The sequence below is a fragment of the Oenanthe melanoleuca genome, chromosome 4, assembly GCF_029582105.1.
Source record: "Oenanthe melanoleuca isolate GR-GAL-2019-014 chromosome 4, OMel1.0, whole genome shotgun sequence".
Classification (NCBI taxonomy): domain Eukaryota; kingdom Metazoa; phylum Chordata; class Aves; order Passeriformes; family Muscicapidae; genus Oenanthe; species Oenanthe melanoleuca.
In genome coordinates this window covers 43,022,038-43,040,462 of record NC_079337.1, presented here as the reverse complement: position 1 = coordinate 43,040,462, position 18,425 = coordinate 43,022,038, and the positions used below count along the sequence as shown (strand labels likewise).

The 18,425-nt window shown below is 37.9% G+C and overlaps 1 protein-coding gene across 12 annotated transcripts in view; it reads left to right on the top strand.

Annotated features, from left to right (window-relative positions):
• TRMT9B (tRNA methyltransferase 9B (putative)) overlaps positions 1-18,425 on the top strand; it is a 107,504-nt gene that overhangs the window by 87,060 nt on the left and 2,019 nt on the right. For 11 of the 12 annotated variants that reach the window (XM_056490171.1, XM_056490170.1, XM_056490175.1 and 8 more), the window contains 2 exons: positions 12,283-12,437; positions 16,091-16,264. In XM_056490171.1, coding sequence (XP_056346146.1) covers positions 12,283-12,437; positions 16,091-16,264 — 329 coding nt within the window. Of the gene's footprint in view, positions 1-1,324; positions 1,635-12,282; positions 12,438-16,090; positions 16,265-18,425 lie in introns of those variants that run through there. The other variant, XM_056490172.1, reaches the window with a different exon arrangement.

Below are 18,425 nucleotides of genomic sequence, written 5' to 3'. Positions count from 1 at the left end.
GCTGAATTATCTGCATCTATTTTAAATGCATCAGAAGCAGGAAGTCTGGAGAGAATCTATAGGACTGATACATAATCATAGTTTTAAGGAACATCTAGGGAAGAAAAGGCTGTGTGAATTCCCCACAGTAGAGTTTTATCAGTTTACATCTGAATCTTTTTCTAACAAGGTTGAATTTGAGGCAGTTACTTCAAACTTAAGAGTTTTTAAAATAACTAAATATTTATGTCAATAAATAACATAAAATGGTATTAACACTTGAGGAATTTTACCTGAAGGAAGAATGAGGCATATATGGCATCATCTTCCAAAAAATGTATCTGAAAGAGTCTGGGAATGGCAGACCCTAGTTGTCTGTACCAATTTAGCTGACACTACATTACAGAATTAAATTAGCAAAATGTACATGGAAGTATGGCATAACAGGGACAAACACTGTTTGCAAAGGACATTCATGTCTTACACATTAGTTGAAGCTCTTTGAAGGTGTTAAGAAGGTCAGTTATTATCTAGCTGTTGGATTCCTTCATAATGGAGACCAAGAGTTTCATCATTACTTGGTGACTTTGGTACATTTAATAGAATATTAGAGGTTTATGTGTTTTCAGTATGCTTATTCTCATCTTGTTCTTATAATCTTCCCCTGAATCTTTTCATTCAGATGGGACTGTCAAAATAAAGGGAATGCATGTTCTTGAGTAATTTTGTCAGTCTTGAAAATCCCATCAATACACAGTCATGTTCCTCATAATCCTGTCTTCAGGTACCTTAAAACTGATTTGAGCAAAAGACTATCTGTTACAGTAAATAATAAATACATTCAGTACTCTGTACAATGTTGTGCTGAGTTCCCTGCCTGTCATGCTGGCTAGTGTTGTTTCATTGCATTCTTCTTTATCTGTAATCTCTTATACATAATTTATAAGTTCTTGGGACAGGACTGTGCCTTTATCTCATGTTTATAGTGCTAATTGTATCGGGGTCCTGGTGCATGGCTGGGTTTTATGTACTTGTCTAACAAACACCCGTAAGTATATGAAAGTATAGAAACAATCTGCCATTTCCAGAGCGCTTTAATAGCATCACTGCGGGAGTACGGGGAAAAATTATTCACTCTCAAGAGTCACGGGGTGGGAAGACTTGCAGACAGGACCGAGTCACAAAGGTTAGCTTTGCGCTTAACCTTTAAATGAGCAAGGGCTAATCTCCCTGACCGCTTTTGCCATCAGCAGACAGCACGGCTCCCATCAACCTCGGTTTAGAGGAGCTCGGGGACCCTGCTGCTCGCCCCGCAGCATCCCACAGCACCGCAAGGAGAAGAGTTAACAGGGAATTGATAACCCGGCCCTTTTTTTGTCTTACCCCGCCTCCTCCCGCTTGCGGGGAAGTGAGGGATCAGGACGCGCCGAGCGGGGGTGGCCCCGGCGGAGAGGTGCGGGGAGGGCTCCCCTCCGCGCCGCTCCGCCGGGGGCCCCGCGGCACGGCCCGGTACAGCCCGGTACAGCCCGGTACGGCACGGCACAGCTCGGTACAGCCCGGTACAGCACGGCACAGCACGGCACAGCTCGGTACAGCCCGGCCCGGCCGAGCGCCGCCCCCGGCGCGGGGATGGAGCCGCCGCCCCGCGGGAGCAGGTGAGCGCGGCGCGGGCAGCGGGGCGGTGGGCGCGGGGTGCGGAGGGCAGCCCGCTCCGCCCCGGGCTGGCCCCGCCGGCAAGGAGAAACCCAGCGCTGCGGAAAGCGCTGAAAACCCCACCCCAGCCTCTCGCCAGCCAAAAAAAAAAAAAAAAAAAAAAAAAAAAAAAAAAAAAAAAAAAAAAAAACAAAAAAAGGGCGTCGCGGTACGTTTTTGCAGATCGTTTTAAAAACGCTGCCCGCAGAGCCGGGAGTCGCCCCTCTGGCGCTGACCCAGCCCGGGAGGGAAGGATTTGGAGATTTAACTAATTTATTTTACACACGTGCGGTGTCCCCCCCGCTCCCCCCATGGCACATTTTAATTGAACGGAGCTGCGGGTTGCAGGGCTGGGAACTAGCGTGGATGCTGGAGCTGAATTTGGTGTAGCAGTAGGGGAGGGGAGATTTTACAAAACCTGGGGGGAATTTACCACAGCACTAGTAAGTTTCTCTGTGGTCGCCTGATGAGTTAAAAATTAAGTAATCGCTGTGCCTTGGCAGACAGTCCTAAGCAATGACCTGGAGCAATCCTAAGCCATAATAGTAGATAATATTTTTTTCTTTTCCTAGAGGATTCTATTGCCTCCACATAGAGCTCTCAGCGCTGCAGAGTGTTCGCTGCTTAATGAATGTTTGCAAAGGGATTTTCATTCCCACTGAGCATCAGTGGGAGCAGCCAGAGCTCAGGGAGTCAGCTCACCCGTGCCTTTTCTTTTGCAAAGAATTCCTGGCAGAATTCAGCATCCCTGCTGTGTTGACGTGGTGCACAGGATGACATTTCTTGCTGGTACAGTTGCTCAGGTGAAGCGTGCTGCTGGAGTTTGTGATTTTGTGCATGAAACTCAAGTGAGAGATAAAAACATTCAGCAGCAGTTCTCCGTGAGAACTGATCCTTTCAGGACTTTCTTGTGCCCCGGAGGATTGGCTTCATTTTAGTAATTTGTTTTCGGTCTAGTACATAAATATGTTTATTTCAGTAAAATATGCTATTTATAGACCATGTCTTTGAACAGAGTTTGAAATCATCCCTACATCAAGAGATAAACACTTCTCATGCAAACTCTCAGATTGGCAGGTATTCTGCCATCCATTCTGGATGGATGAATCAGAATATGGGACAGTAGAAACAGTCTAAGGCTCAGTCTTGAAATACATGATTTGCAAATTCCTGCCTTCAGTTATTATTAATAGGTTACCTGAGGTCAGTAAGACGACTTACATCATAAAGTTAAGCAGATGTCCATGTCTTTGCAATACATGGGCAAGTTTATAGGTGGTAATAGTGACAGAATACTCCTGTGTGACAAAAAACCATGGCTTGGGGGCCACATGTCTCCTAAATTTATGATGATTAAAGATTAAAGAGATTGAAAAACTATTTCAGACTTCTATATGCTTATGAAATAATTTTTAAATAAAAAAAGAAGAGTAAAGACACTGGTACTTTATGTATGTGTATGTACTTTTAGGTATGTGTCCTCATAAATGGACATAGAAATATCAATGACTGACTGGGAGAAAAAGAGTCTAGCTGTTGAAAAATAAGATAAATACTTGTGTCATAGCCAGGCTTTATATAACTGAATTACACTCATGTGACACAGAATCTTGGCTGATTTTTTTTCCTCAGAAAAGTTTAAGTGGAACACAGTTGTGGAAAAGGCACAGAATAACTTGGTTTTGCTGTTGAATAATATTCCATTTTGAAGAAAACTTTACATTCATATCAACATGTAATAATTTTAGAGAAGATAATTACTTATAAACCAGATATCTTCTAAACTAATAATTCTTTTGATGCTCCAGATATTGATGTTTGTAGGTATCAACTTTTTTCCCTGTCATACAATAATTTCTTGATTTTTAAGAAAAAAAAAAATGCCTAAAAAGGCCATGGGATTAAAATATTTTCTAAATAGAGAATTTTAGTAGTGTTTATATGAAATTTCAGCTCTCCCAGGGACCCTTTCCTTTCCACGCTGATTAGACCTTTCTTGTCTTTAAAATAAAGGGCTTAGAAATAACAAGTTACATAAAAAGGTATGGCTCAAACTATAATGCATTTAAAATGAAATAATCTTTGAGTGAGGGTCTGGTGATTTATGGAAATGAAGGATCTTTTCTAGGGATTTTGACTACAGTGCCACTGGGCCTTCACACTGCTCCATCTATTACAGCTGGAAGAAGCTGTCAGTGACTTCACAGAGGGTTATGCCTCAACCTTTTAGTAACAACATCATGCATTTTTTCTGTGTCTAGGTCTAAGTCTGAACTCTGATAGGATTACTGGTGTATCTCCAAGAGTCTTTGTCAGCTGCATAAGCACCCAATTACTATCAGAGAGTACTTAAGACACTTTGGAGCACTAGCCTCAAAGACATATGAGCTACCTTTTGTTTTTTGAGAAAGTAGATATAAGTACATTACTTCCTATAACTAAAACTTATCAAAAAAAAAAAAAAAAAAAGTATGAGATTTTTAGTTTTATAGGATTAATAAAAAAAAAAGTCACACTGGCTTTAATTTCATTCAAGTGGTCATCTACTGAGGTAACTTAGTACCTAGTACTGTCTACCACAAGATCTGATCTTTTAAAACTGTATTTGGTGAGTATGCTGAACACTGAATACATTTCTATATTAATATTTTAAGATAGGAAATTATATGTTTAGTTGTAATAAACACGATAATCAAGAGTAGTTTATAAAATGTATCAACAGAAACCACTTAGTAGTTCTGTAATTACTGTAATTGATTTTACAACATTTTATATCTCGAGATCAAAGGTAACCACTGGCAGCCTCCATTTGAGATCCTACTTCATAATGTGGTACTTATCTTTCTGTCTCTGAGATTTCATCAGAAGATATGTTTTCAAGCAATTGAATGTCTTAAGTCAGTTTGTAAATCAGTTTAAATGGGGAGATTTTGTGTATTACACTAAGTACCATGTAAGCACCAACAGTGATGGCTGAAAAAAGGAAGAATTACACTACATAAATTAAAACTAATCCAACTGAAAATAATACTCTAAATGCAAACCCAGAGTGTGAGGAAACAAAAGAAATTAAAAAAAAACAACTTAGTTCCAGAACTGTAGAATTACATTTGGGAATCAAATATTTCTGTAAATATCCCTTGGCCTAAGGAATCCAGACATGTGGAGAGGATACTTAGCATGACAACAATACTTGTTGAAAAGACCACCTTGACTGATTCATCAGGGAAGATGAAAAGTACTGAATATTTAATGCTTGCTTAACTGCTGGAAAATGAGGAGATATGATAATTGTATATAAATGTTTGAGACGTGCAGTGACCAAGGAGAAAAAATTGCTGCATTTAAAGATTGTGGGTAGATTGGCATGGCCAGGGGCTTTGAGATACTAATATAGGGCACAGAGTATTTCCTGTGAGGTGCTTAACTGACTTAGATTTTTAAGTCCCCATTGGTGAAGGTTCCATGTCCTACCCAGTCCACAGTAATTTCTTTCCTCAGGATTTACGTGATTTCTAATCTCTTAGATATATACAATATTTCATAATTGTTGTATCATTTGTTATTCTTGCTTGAAGTTGAACATAATGCTCAACCTGATCCAGCAGTGCTGAATGTAGAAGGAAAATTTTATGTAACTCAGAGGTATCTGCCCTGTTTCTGTGTGCTGATCCTGATTTATTTTTTCTTTTCTTATTTTTTTGGCAACAGTATATTGCTAAAACCACCATAACAACACAGCATGTATGGTGTTAAATCTGTGAAATGTTATACAGCCCAGATCCACTCCTGGAGAGCTGCTGCCAGTCATCCCATCCTGCCTCCTTCAGTCTTTCTTTGTGCAGTTGGTTATTCTTATCAAAAAGTAATGCTTTGCTTTTGTCTTTTTAGATCTGTTTAAACATTTGAATTCTGATGCCATTATCCAGTTCATTTGAACGATGATGATTGGGTCTGTCTACTGGTATCATACAAAGAAATTATTGAGTGTCCAAAGCATATTTCTGGACAGGTTTGCTCAGGCTATGCTTTCCATGTGATAGTGATTTTTGATAACTACACTCTAAATATCCTCTTCAAAATGGTACCAACTGTACCATTCTACTGTAACTTCTAAAATCTAACACAACTGTCCCTAATTTTTTTTACTAGACTACAAGGAGGCCAGGGATCATGTTGCCCACAGTTTCTCAAAACTAATTTCCTGTGGCTCTGAGACTGTCTAATCCGAGACCAGTGCAATCACTTTCCTATGCATGGCTTATTAGGCTAGTTGTTTAGAAAACACTGAAATTAAAAGCCTCAGCCTATTCTCTCCCTATTTTCTTAGCCCTTTGTCACTGATGTATCAACATCTGGTAGCAATTATTATGAACAGTGGAGAAGAAAAACCTAAATACTTTGCCCTTCTCAGCACTACTTATTATTAGACTTTCCTTCCTGCTTAGTAGGCCAGATTTTTCCTCTGGTGTCTGTACAGAGTGTTTCTGTGCAGGATCTGAAGACCCACATCAATGCCCATTATCATGGGTTTTTGACTGTATCAGACTTCAGTAGGAAGGAACTCTCTGCTGGGAGGTGATTTATGAGTTTTGATGTGATAGTAAGGTGAACAGACACTTAAAGGGACTGTGAAGCTTCTGCATGAGTATGTTCCTCCTCTCAAGGGTTTTTAATGGCCAAGGGTCCATGTTTGTGCATTTTCATTTAGCAGAATGTTACCTATCTACAGAATAGAGTTTATGTACTTAGTGAAAATAAATCTGTTTACAGTGCAACGTTTCAGGTACATAGACTATGACCCTAAATGTGAAACAGCAAGGGGAATATTAAATGATTAACTGATCCAAGAATGTGCAGTGAATAGTAGTAGGTTTTGACTGAACTCGAAAATAAATCTAACAAAATTAATGTGCCAGTGAATGGCTGTCATTTTGAGTTACTACAGCTTGAACTATAAGCTTATTTTTTCCAAGGTCTTGTAAGAGCAGTCTCAGTCCTTTTAATGTTTTGCTGGGACAAAGTTCTATGTATTTTAGTAAGAAAAAATACAACGATAGTGACTTCATTTCAATCAAGTTGTTAGTGTTTCAGGTAACTGTGGTTCCTGTCAAATGTGTCCCAGCTCTTTATTTCTCGTTTCAGAATTTCCCAGATTTCACTGGAGGAAGGGTTTTGAATCAGGATTTCAGCTCAGAAAGGTTTTAGTAATGCTGCATGGAGCTCCCCTTGCTCTGATTTCAGGCTGTGCATTTTTGTGGGATTATAATGGTTTATGCGTGGTTGAAATTAATTACTGGAGCTGTTAGCCTTATGTAAGCAAATCATCTCCTATTGTATCCTCTTGCTGAACTTTCATTGCAGCTAGTTCAAGTGTTCATGACAGCATTCCTATTATTTTGTTTCATTATCATTTGTTTGCTAATACAGCTGCTTTGCTTAATGACTCATATCTGGAAGCCTTTTGGTATGTCAGCATAGACCAGTTTGTTGTCTGCATTATTGAAATGAGAAATCACTGTCAATCAGAATGGAACTCACTGCCATGATTTATAAATTCAATCCAAGGGTGAGCAAAGTTCTGATAAAGAAATCTTAGGTTTGCTTTTGGGAAGGGCTGCAGTGACATTTTGCTGTTGGAGATGGGTTGGATTTTTGTCTTTGCATGGGAAAAAATATTGTGGTTTATAATCCACTAGGGCTGTACACTTCGTTTTCCATGGCTACCTGAATTTGAATGAAAAGACTGGTAAGTTTTGGAAGTAAACTGGAAACATTTCTCCCTGAATAGGTGATTTCCCCTATTCTAGAGGTGAAGGGAGAAAGAAATACAGATTGGACTGCCCCACCTTTTACTTAGGTGTTAGTAACAGCTACAAGTGCATGTATTATTGCTGGAGAGCAGGGTATTGAGGATGTAGACCTAGCCCTTGTGGTTTATCCTGTTCCATTTAAACAATTAATTGGGTTATTGCATCCATAGCTGGAGTTGCATGTGTAATCAAGATTTATGTTGCTGTGGCAACAAAGAGAGACACAACTGTGCTGAATTTCCTAGGTCTTTGAAGCTTTCCTTCTTAACCAAAATGATACTGAGAGTTCCCATCAGCATGTGAAAAAGAGTGCATCTAAGAGGGGCCCTCATTAATAGGCTGAAATCTTGCACTGAATTGAGTGAATTCATGCTGCTCATCAAATGGTTAGAGAAAATAGGCAGTTGCAAGAGAGGAGACAAGGAAGGCCTGTGGCTCAAATTAATCAAGAGCAATTGATTTCAACTCAAATAGGAGCAATGCAGGAAAATTACAGGGTGGTTCCAAGAGGCCATTGACAAAAGCTTTGTGACTTATATCAGGTATTGTGTTTGGCCTGGATATAAAGGCAAGGAGGAGCTGGACATGAGCCAGGTCAAGACTTCACAGTATTATACAGTATTATATCAAGTTAAATAGTTGTGCTGACAAAGCACATGCTAAAGAACATTGAGGAAGGTGTAAGAAATGAAAAGAAGAATCTCAGGTGACTGGGAGGAGATAACTTGAGGTAGGTGAGGAAGCCTGCAAGGGATTCAGGACTGCAGGTAAGTGTGAAAAGCTTTTGGTAGACTGTGTAGAATTAGTGTTTTTGGACTGAACACTGCCTCCTGTACTTCACTTTCAGGAAATCCCAGGCATCTGGGAGCCAGCAAGTACTTTGTCCACTTGAGGATGAGGTATTTAATACCATTAGTCAACATTATAAATTAAATGCTTTCAAAACCAGCAACAAAAACTGAAGCATGCTCCCCTCCCAAAGACCCCCAAAAAACTCAAACATGATTTTTTTAAAATGTTGGAAATAGGGGTTGTTCATTTTGTTTGTTTTCATTTGAAGGTCACTCTCTGAAATGTTTTTCTTACTTCAGCAGCGATAAAAAAATATCCAAGCAATATGGATTTTATTAAAGCAGTATCCTTGAAAAGTTAATTATCTAAAAGGTTGCAGAATATTAATGGAAGGGAAGAAATTAGATTACCTTAGAGTCAGAGAACTCTTAGTGAGATATATAGCTGTGAAAATATATACTGTGTTTGTACAATTCCTTTTACCTTTTTGGAAGGTGTAATATTTTAGATTTTGTTTGTTTTTTTTTTAACAAAGAGGGAAAAGAGCAGTGTAGGAAAAAGTCAATGGACTAAAACTTACTTACTTTCAAACAGTTTGTTCATGTACCACAATAATATGTGATGGACTGGTGATCCATTTCCCTACAAATTCAGCAGAAGTGAAAATACAATTTTCATCCAGTTTCCTCACTTAATAGATCAGCTGCAACAAGGGCATGTTGTAGTGTCATGGACAAATCACCAGGAGGATGCTCAGGAAGCACTGAAAGGGAAGAAGACATTCCTGCCCACTCCTGCTCTTCAGTTTTTGTCCAAGCTGCTTGTTTGCAGGAGGTGGATGTTTGTTGAGCTGCATTCACATTCTGGGGACTTGGCAGCACTTGCTGCAGAGTGACTGGACAGCTCAGAGCCAATTTACTGCACACTCCCTCTCTGCTCCAAGCCTCTGCATGAGCCCTTTAACAGGAGCATCAGCACAAGAGAAGAATTGAGCCTGGGAAAAATATCCATAATTATCACCTCCTGCTTCTCTTCTCTTTGCTGGTCTTACCAGACAGCTTCTGGGTAGCATAAATGAGAGCTGGAGCAGATGCTGAAGCAGTGGGATTTCTGGGCAGATTTTCATTACCTGCTTTGCAAAACAAACTTTCCAATTATCCAGGAAGTTAAATCCAGAAGTTGGATGACATGAACCTTTTCTACAATTCACGTCCAACAGAGGCACTGACTGTTGCTTTCAAAGCAAAGTTGTTATAATGGTTATTTTTGTTTAGAAAGAGAAATAGGGACATTGAGTTTGGCTTGTAAAGTTACATAGGTCTGAGTTTCTGTGTTTTTTTGGTGGCAGTATACTTTTGTGAAGGTGGTAGGGCTGCAGGTCTGGGCAGACTCCACAGGTTCCTTGTGTTTTGTAAATATTGCAATGGAGAGGTTAATTGCTGGGACATTTCCTGCCGTGCTGCAAAGTAAAACCTGATACTATCATGGATCTTGACTGGAAAGTCAAATTGGCAAGTTTGATTTCATCAGGTGTGTTAATTATTTGCAAAATATAAGCAATCAACAGGAATGGAAATTATTAAAAATGGTGCATGAAATAATTTTTCTTTTAGTATACTACTGTTATTCTATGATAATGAAATTATTTTCTTGACTATACTTATTAAGAATATCTAAAAATAATCACCTGTAATGCTGTGTTGTAATACCTGGAAGTCTCCAGCATGTCCCATGTAGCTGAAGACTCAGTACCAGTTCCAGTGAATGAGAAAGTTAAAGGATGGTCCTGGATTCGACAGGAAACTAAGCCAGATCTCAGTCTGCATTGGAGTTCAATGTAGACATTTTAGGCAAACAGAGGAAAAAAGACAGCATTTGGAATTCAGTATGAATGGTTGAAAACATTCTGCCTAAGAGGTTCAAGTGGAAAGATAAAAGAAAGCACTTGGATACATTGAACCACATAGTAACTAAACATGAAATATAAATTACAGCAAGAAGGTTATCAGGCAACAAAATAAAAGAAATGGTTGTTAGTCTTTGGAATTACTACTTATAAATATAGAACTCCTAGGCAGTTGAACAACCAAACAGAGTATGTTTTGAGGCAAAGAAAAAAGACTGGAGACATGAAACTTGTAATTTATTTTATCTAAGGGTCAAATAAAAACAAAGGGTTGGTCTTTTGACTCTAAGGAATACTTATTTGAAATTACTGCAACTAACCCATTCTGTGTGACAACATAACTTGAAATGGATTCTGAGAAAAGTTCTGACTGAGTAACTTCTGGTACATGTAATATAATTTCAAGTCTTTGTTTCTTCTCTTGTTCAATGTTACAGCTTTTCACTCTTCAGTGAAACTGAAAATGTGCCTATTATCAATGTGCCACACTGTTTCTGAATTTAATTTTTATATATATGTGTATATTCACTTTGTAAAAGGTGAGCTAATGCAGGATAAAAGAAAATTGTGGATTATAGATAAAAGATAAAGTAAATATTGTGAAAATACTGAACATAAATGTTTAGAAGAGAGATATTCATAGATACTACAGTCAGAATAGACTGTGAAGATTGTTAACAATTTGTCCCTACCTCTTATACAGTACCAGTGAAATGGATCAAGCCTTACATACTATTCTGTAAACATACATAATTGTTTTTTTCAGAAGTACGTTTTTTTTTTCAGTCACTGGGATTAACTCCCATTTTTTAAATTAAAAAGATTGTATTTGTAGGACAGGTGTAGGACAGATTGTGTCTGTTGAACAGCTGCAGTGACAGCTCACATTATTTATTACACATACAATAAAAAAATAATTAAAATGTTTTTTCTCATAGATATCATAATTTCTCATATTCTCATAATTTTTTCTCATACTAATGTATTTCAATACTAAAAGTGACAGGAAGAAGAAATTTTTATTATGGTTCCTAAATATATATTACTTGAAAATCAAGGAAAGTAAATTAAAGTCTTTGCTTCTGACCTTTTCAAATGCAGTCAAAGGAGTCACTTTTATAATTTTATCTTGATAATACATTGCTTAGTCTTTTGGATGTTAGGAAACAGGCTTTAATCTGTGTTGAGCTCTTGGACAGTTGAATAAGTTTTGTTTTAATAATGGGAAGAAATATTTCCCAAATAAACAGGCAGTTTAAATTAGTTTGAGGAGTGCCTTAACACTGAAATGTAATCTCATCAGCCTTCATCAGCTATTCAAACCTGGCCTGGTTGGTCCTTGGATGAGAGGATAAATGAAGGAAGATGTAAGATTCTGTGAAGGGATTCAGTGTCTGCATCCACTTGGTGTTCTACATGATCTTAGGGTAATACTTAAAGAATATACAGCTTCCCAAATCACTAAACTTAAATACTGTGCTAAGACATGAAGATAGTGAAGTAGAGAAATTGAGGTTTTGTTGCTGAAAATTGTAGCAAACTAATCACTTCTAGAGGGCTGATGAACCACAAATCACTTATGCATGATTTAGGGGCTTAGGTTTCAGGGACCAGGCTATATTTCAATTAACCTATTAGTAGTTTGCCTATTCACATTAACAAAAACAGGAAAGTTGGTTCTTAAAGTGGTTGGTTCTTATTCACAGCTGGTTGGACTGATGACCATAAAGGTCTTGCCAAGTTAAATTATTCTATGTTTCTATAAACATTCTGCATTTTCACTGAGTATGAGCTCTCTTTTGCACCAGATAAGCTTTTACTATATCAGTGAACTTGGGAATGTGCCTATTATTGCATAGGCATGTACAGTTGCATAATGCTTCACAGGGCAGGTGATGCATTCACATTTTTTCTTGACTTTCATGAAATAAAAGCAGATCCTTTGAGTAAAGACTATATTATAAATATGGCTGTTAGATGGATGTAATAATTTTATAAATATAAATGTACAAGGTCCTGAATTATGCATGCCTATAAAATGTAAAGTGTATGCTGCAACAGTTTGTATTCTGTTATACATAATCTTCATTATATTTTCAGGATGGAACATGAGGCTACCCAGCTAGAAAAGCAGCATGTGCACAGTGTGTATGAAAACACAGCTGCCTACTTCAGTGATCTGCAGACCAAAGCATGGCCTCGTGTTCGGAACTTTCTGCTGGAACAAAAGCCTGGCAGTCTCGTTGTTGATATAGGTAAGCCATTCTTTGAGGTGCAAGATTATTTATAAGCTTTGTTAGTTTACCTGTTAATCATATTTACCCTTCAGAGCAACTGTTTTTTTAACTTGTTTAAATCTGTTTTTAAATTGCTTTTAAGCCCCAGTGCTAGATGCCATATACCACTTCTTTAATTCTTTGGCAGTGTATCACATAGACAGTAAATAAATTTTTTCCCTTATTTTTGTTGAGCTAAGTCTTAATCTATCCATCTCCCCACTGGCTGGTCTGTCATTCCCCTGGAGTCCTTCTGAAAAAATTCTCTTAATAGCCCAATTATTTAATATTTCAGTTTCTTTAGATCACTTGCTTGATGTAATATCAATCTGCAATTTATTGGTTTTCATTTGTTATAAAGCTCCTCCTAGCAAGGCTTTTTATTAGGAGAAATCTTCTGATGTGATTGCCATTAAAAATATTTTAAAAAATAAATCTGAGAATCTCCCTGTGATCCTAAATATGGACACCAGAACCTCGTTTTCCTGCTGTGGCATTTTCTTCCCTACAGGTAGTATTTATACCTGGATTTTCTGTTGCTCCTGCAGACTTTCTGGGGGTTTCCAGGTGCTGACACGTTTCCTTTGCTTGCATGATGACTTCAGTCCTGTGCAGCACATCATTGCAAAACAAATGCTCGTTCACACCATTGTGTTTTCTGTACTGTTTCAACTAATAAAATATTTTTACACAGCATGTTTTAACAAATATGCACCTTAAATTATGTATCTGCTTTATCCTATAAGAGAAAAACATTATTTGAATATGCTGTAGGCCGTAATCAGAAGATTATTTGTAGTTCCTGCTGCTGTTGAGCACTACACCAAAAATACATGATGTTATTTTGACCATGTAACTATTTTTATGTATATGCACCACTGTCACTAATAATCTCAGGAAATACCTATGGCATACACTCACTCTCCTGAGGGTTAGATTGCTATTTCTCAGCCAAAATTGTTGCCACCTCAATAGAAGTCATTTGAATCTTAGCTGAAGTTCTTTGAGGCTTTATCAGCAGTGGTTGCTGAAAGCTTAAGCTCACCCTGTTGCAGTCTCATCTGGAGAGAAGATCAATCCTTACAGTTGCCAATAAGAATACTCCCATTAAGCCACACAAGGTATCTTCTTTTATGAGATTTAATAAGATCTAAAGGAATCTGACTATAGTGTTTACTTTTGGCATACATTTAAGGAGGAGTCACGCTAAAGTGGCACTAGTGCCTAGTGGCACTAAAATTTTCAAAATGAGATCTTTAATTGTTAATTTTCAGTTTAATAATACTCTTTATTAAAATATCATTTTGTGTATTTTTCATTGATCAAAACACATGAAAATAGCTTGGCCATTGTTAGGTTCATGAAGGAATTCACCTTCCTGATGACTCATTTAAAAGGGAATCTCTGACAAATGTCGATTTTTATAATGCTGGGATTATTGACACTATTCAGCTTCATTCCAGAGAGGACCCTATACTACCAGAGACTTACAGTAATTAAAAAGCACTTCACCAAAGCCACCTATTAAGCAACTGAATCTTGCAAATTAATGATGGTTGAATAAATGTGTTCCTCTGCAAATACAATAATAAATAATAATTTATGCAAATTTTTAAAATTTGTGGTTTTCTAACATTCAGAGCTTCATGCACTATTGCATATATTCCTTGAACTGCATTAGCAGTGTTGGTATTTTCCATTTCTCTCAAGTGTTACTTCAAAGAATAGGGCTTGCTTTTAGCTGAGAAATACACTCTTTTTCAGCACTGAAGTGTTGTTCTGTTCTGCAATAGTTCCTGTGCTGTCTCTCTAGATAATGGTGCACATTAACATCACTGAGAGCAGCAGTGCTGCAAGAAGCAGTGATGTTTCTAAAGATAACTCCAGGCCTTTAAATTGAATTACCAGTACTGAGATGATTCTCTTTGCCAAGCTGCTACCCCGTTGCTTGGCTGTCAACTTTCAGAAATTATTCCTCACTAGTGACCCAGAGCTGTAGTGAGCAGCTCCCAGTATAATTTTGATAAGTGCTTGTTATGCATAAGGCATTGAGGGAGCCTCTGAAAGATTTCAGTTTAGTACAGCACAGTCCTTGAGAAGACAGACTTTTAGGTGGAAGACATTCTGGAACAGTTCATTACATTTACATAGGTTATAATGCATTGGCACAAAGACAAAAAGAGGACGTGCCATCAATATGGAAAGTACTTTTATGATTTATGGTTATCTTTGCATCTGTATCTAAAGTAAAAATTTTCCACTCTGACTTGTGTTAGTGACATTTATGGTTTAGGGCTTCTTGGAGAGAAATGGGATGCACTGGAGAAGTACTGCATGGGGTTAAGGAAAAGAAAGAGATCTGTTGCAGATCACTGAAAAGACATAACACACTGGCTTCAGGAAATGCCCTGAACAGAAAGCAGTTGGAAGCTGGACCAGTACTGGGGAAAGGGGCCTTAATACTAATCCTTTTCTTACCCTCTCCTGGGCACCCATTTATGCTCATTGTTTGTCATGGGTTACCAGGCTATATAAAGGCTTAGTATGAAGCAGCATGGTTGGGTTTTTATTCTCAAAGATGTACTCTAGTGGCTACAGAGGGCCATTCCTTCCTCTTCCCACCTGCTCTTATCCTTGTTCCTCACAGAAATACACATAACCTGCTATTACACAGGGCTGTGTAATGAATATTTTTGTTGGTGATGTTGGTAGTTTGTCCTAGTTTGAAGGACAGGTATCTGCCAATAAAAGCAGAAGCTTCTCTTTTAAATGGAGAACGTAAACCCCCTCCCTCCAAATTATTATAATTTTGAAATTAAGGGGCTCTCAGGCAAAGATATGGAAATTAGGAATAACAGTTCTTTACTAGGAAAATTAAAATAGAAATGCAGTATTACAAAGAACAATCCCAACCCTGACAGAGTCAGAATACAACCTGACACCCTGTCAATCAGGGTGTTGGTAGCAGTCCCATTAAATGGTGGCTGCATCCTCCTGCAGTGGCAGATGTGGTTCAGCTGAAGCTGTGCTCCTGTAGAAGGTGCAGTTTTCCTCTGAAGGTCCAGAGATGATGTGGAAAGGTCTGGCTTTTCGTCAGGAATCCAGTGGAAAGAAGGCATCTTGCTGTCCAAAATATCAGTTTTTATCTAGGTAGCAAATGTCTGGCTCCTCCCCCTGGCTGGAGCATCTCCCAAGGGGATGATGTAATTTTATCAGTCACACAGTGGGACTGAATGGGCCAGCAGCAGATGATATCTTCCTGGAGGGAGGATGGGTTGTGGAAAAGATAAAGATGATTGTTGCCCTACCTGGTTTTAAAGATGGCCCATTAGCAGATGGTGTGTGCCATGGAGATAAGGGTCACTGCCCCACCCAGCTTCAACAGATGGTGATAGAATACACATTTCTGGTCACATCCTGTATTGCAGCCCTGTTACAATCCTAATAGTGTGAACATACAATTTCAACAGTCTGAACAAACCCTGCAGCAGTTAGTGTAGTCAGCACAAACCCTCCTTTTGTTTTCCAGGAAGATTTAGGATTAGGAAAGCCCTCATGTTATTTTCACTGCTTTGGGAGGGAGAGCAAATGTTTGGAATAAATGGCTTCTGACCTAGTATCCTTTTCTTTAGGTTGTGGAACTGGCAAGTACCTCAGTGTCAACAGTCAGGTGTATAATCTGGGCTGTGACTACTGTGAAGGACTGGTAGAAATTGCAAGGAAGAAAGGTGATGAAGTTCTGGTGTGTGACAACCTTAACCTTCCCTTTAGGGATCAGTGCTTCAATGCAGTCATTTCAATTGGAGGTAAGACAACATACCTGCATCCTGGCCCTAACAAATGAGAATTTCTGAGTGTTCTTTTCTTTCCATCTGGCTTAATTTCAGTTGTTTTGAAACAGTTCCTTAGAATCACTGGAGATATAACTGAAATGAATGTAGTCAACATGAGAAAACAAAACTCCCATTACTCAAGAGGCACTGTTGACCAAGGAAATATGCATATCACTTGTTTGTTTATATGTGGTAGAGAAAAGATTTCCTTCCAGCATGCATTTTAAACAAGCGAAAACTGACCTAAACATGGCTGCTCTAAGCTTAAACAGATGAGATGCTCAAGACAAACTCCTGATTTCTTATAGGATCTGTTTTGATCAGCAAATGCATTGAAATGAAAACTTTATAGCATAACTTGGAGCTCACATTAACTATTATGTGTTATGAATTCAGAGTTCTCTTAGTCATAAGAACTCAGAGTCAATACAAGCACTGGTCTAAAATGACCAGAGCGTCTTAGCACCTTAACTCTTCTGACCTCTCTTTTTGAAAAAAACTAATAGTAATTTGAGAAGTATAATTTGTGAAGTGTAGAAAAAAAAGAGTACCCATTTACAGTCCACATTTTTAGGTCTAGTCTTGATTGATCTTCTTTCAGGGCTTTTAATTGCATCAGCAAAAGTACAAAAGTACAAAGCATGATATTATTGATAGCAATCAACAAACTACTTGAAATGTGATAGAAATTAATTTTAAAATGTATCTTTCACATAAACAGGTGGAAGGAAATGGTGACTAATACACAAGCGGTAATATATTACTTTCTTTCATGTTGACTAGTTAACCAGTGAGCCCTACCCACATTTTAGGTCTTGTAGCATAATTTCAGTGCTTATCAGATCAGCTGACTCTGAAGGATAGCATACCTATCTACTGTTTATATCAATTATAAGCCTGGCAAGTTTAAAAGTTCACATGCTATTTCAGTACATTTAACAATAATGGATTTTAATTCCTCTTGAATAGAGCTGTGGTATGCTTGTGTCCATCTAATTCTAAATAAAGTGGTTTTCATCCTATTACAGAGAAAAACAAGTATTTATGTACTTAGTCAAGTACTCTTCTTGGATTTGCTGGTATAATCATGTTTATAGGATTGATTTTTCTGCAGAACCACCGGAGTGATTCTAACCAGAAGGAATTCTTAACCCATTGAAGAGTATGCACAGATTCTGTTGGTTGATTGATATTTCTTTCTGATAAACTAAGGTTGTACATGTATTCTGTCTCTGTCAGTTTTGATAAAATTTTACAGTATGTTGTGTGGTGATACATGGCCTAATGCCAATGTAAGAAAATATCAGTTCCCTTCTCCCTATCCTGTGGAAAAAAAAAAAAAAAAGAAAAAAAGAAAAAAAAAAAAAAAAAGAAAAGATTTTTCAAATTATTATTTTTTTTCCAAATCTTGAGAAAAGATTCTTTGGGTCAGGAGAACCTGGAAACAAACACTGACTAGATGGGAAACTCTTCTCAGAGTTGTCTATCCTGTATTCTCAGCAGCTTGTGAGAGCCTCATTAACTGCCAAGAATGTTTTTCTTGGGTTGTGGGGTTGTGATAATAAAGCTACATTTTTTCCCCCTTGGTAATTTAATCATTGTTTTGAATAAAGACAGGGCTAGTTGGATGCACTTTTCATAACTGCAGTGTTGAATTAACACTGTTTCTACAGCTGGAATAGGCTACTGTCAAGCAGCACATATAATCAAATTTTTCTGAACTTGTACAGAAATATCTTCAGCTAAGAACATACTCTATTATCTGCTGTTCCATAGGTAGACTGAATGTTTTTCATGTAGAAATGACTGGCTCCAAGTCCACTTGAAACAAGTTATGGAATCAGTCCTCTCTTCATCACTGAATCAAATCTAGTACTAATGACATATAGTACAACATGACCAATGTGTCCAAGCTCAGTACAAGTTAATACCTCGAGAGTTTAGAGAGAAAACAGTTCTCTTAGCTATTCTCTGACTGTTAATATTGGCTCATTCATACTCCAGGTGACTAGAAAGGTAGAAACAGTATAGAAATCTTGAAATGTAGTGTCCTTTCATATTGGAGTGACATTTGAAAATGTAGACGTTGTCCTGGAAAGAAAACCCAAATATAGTGATCGAGTTTTATTTTAAA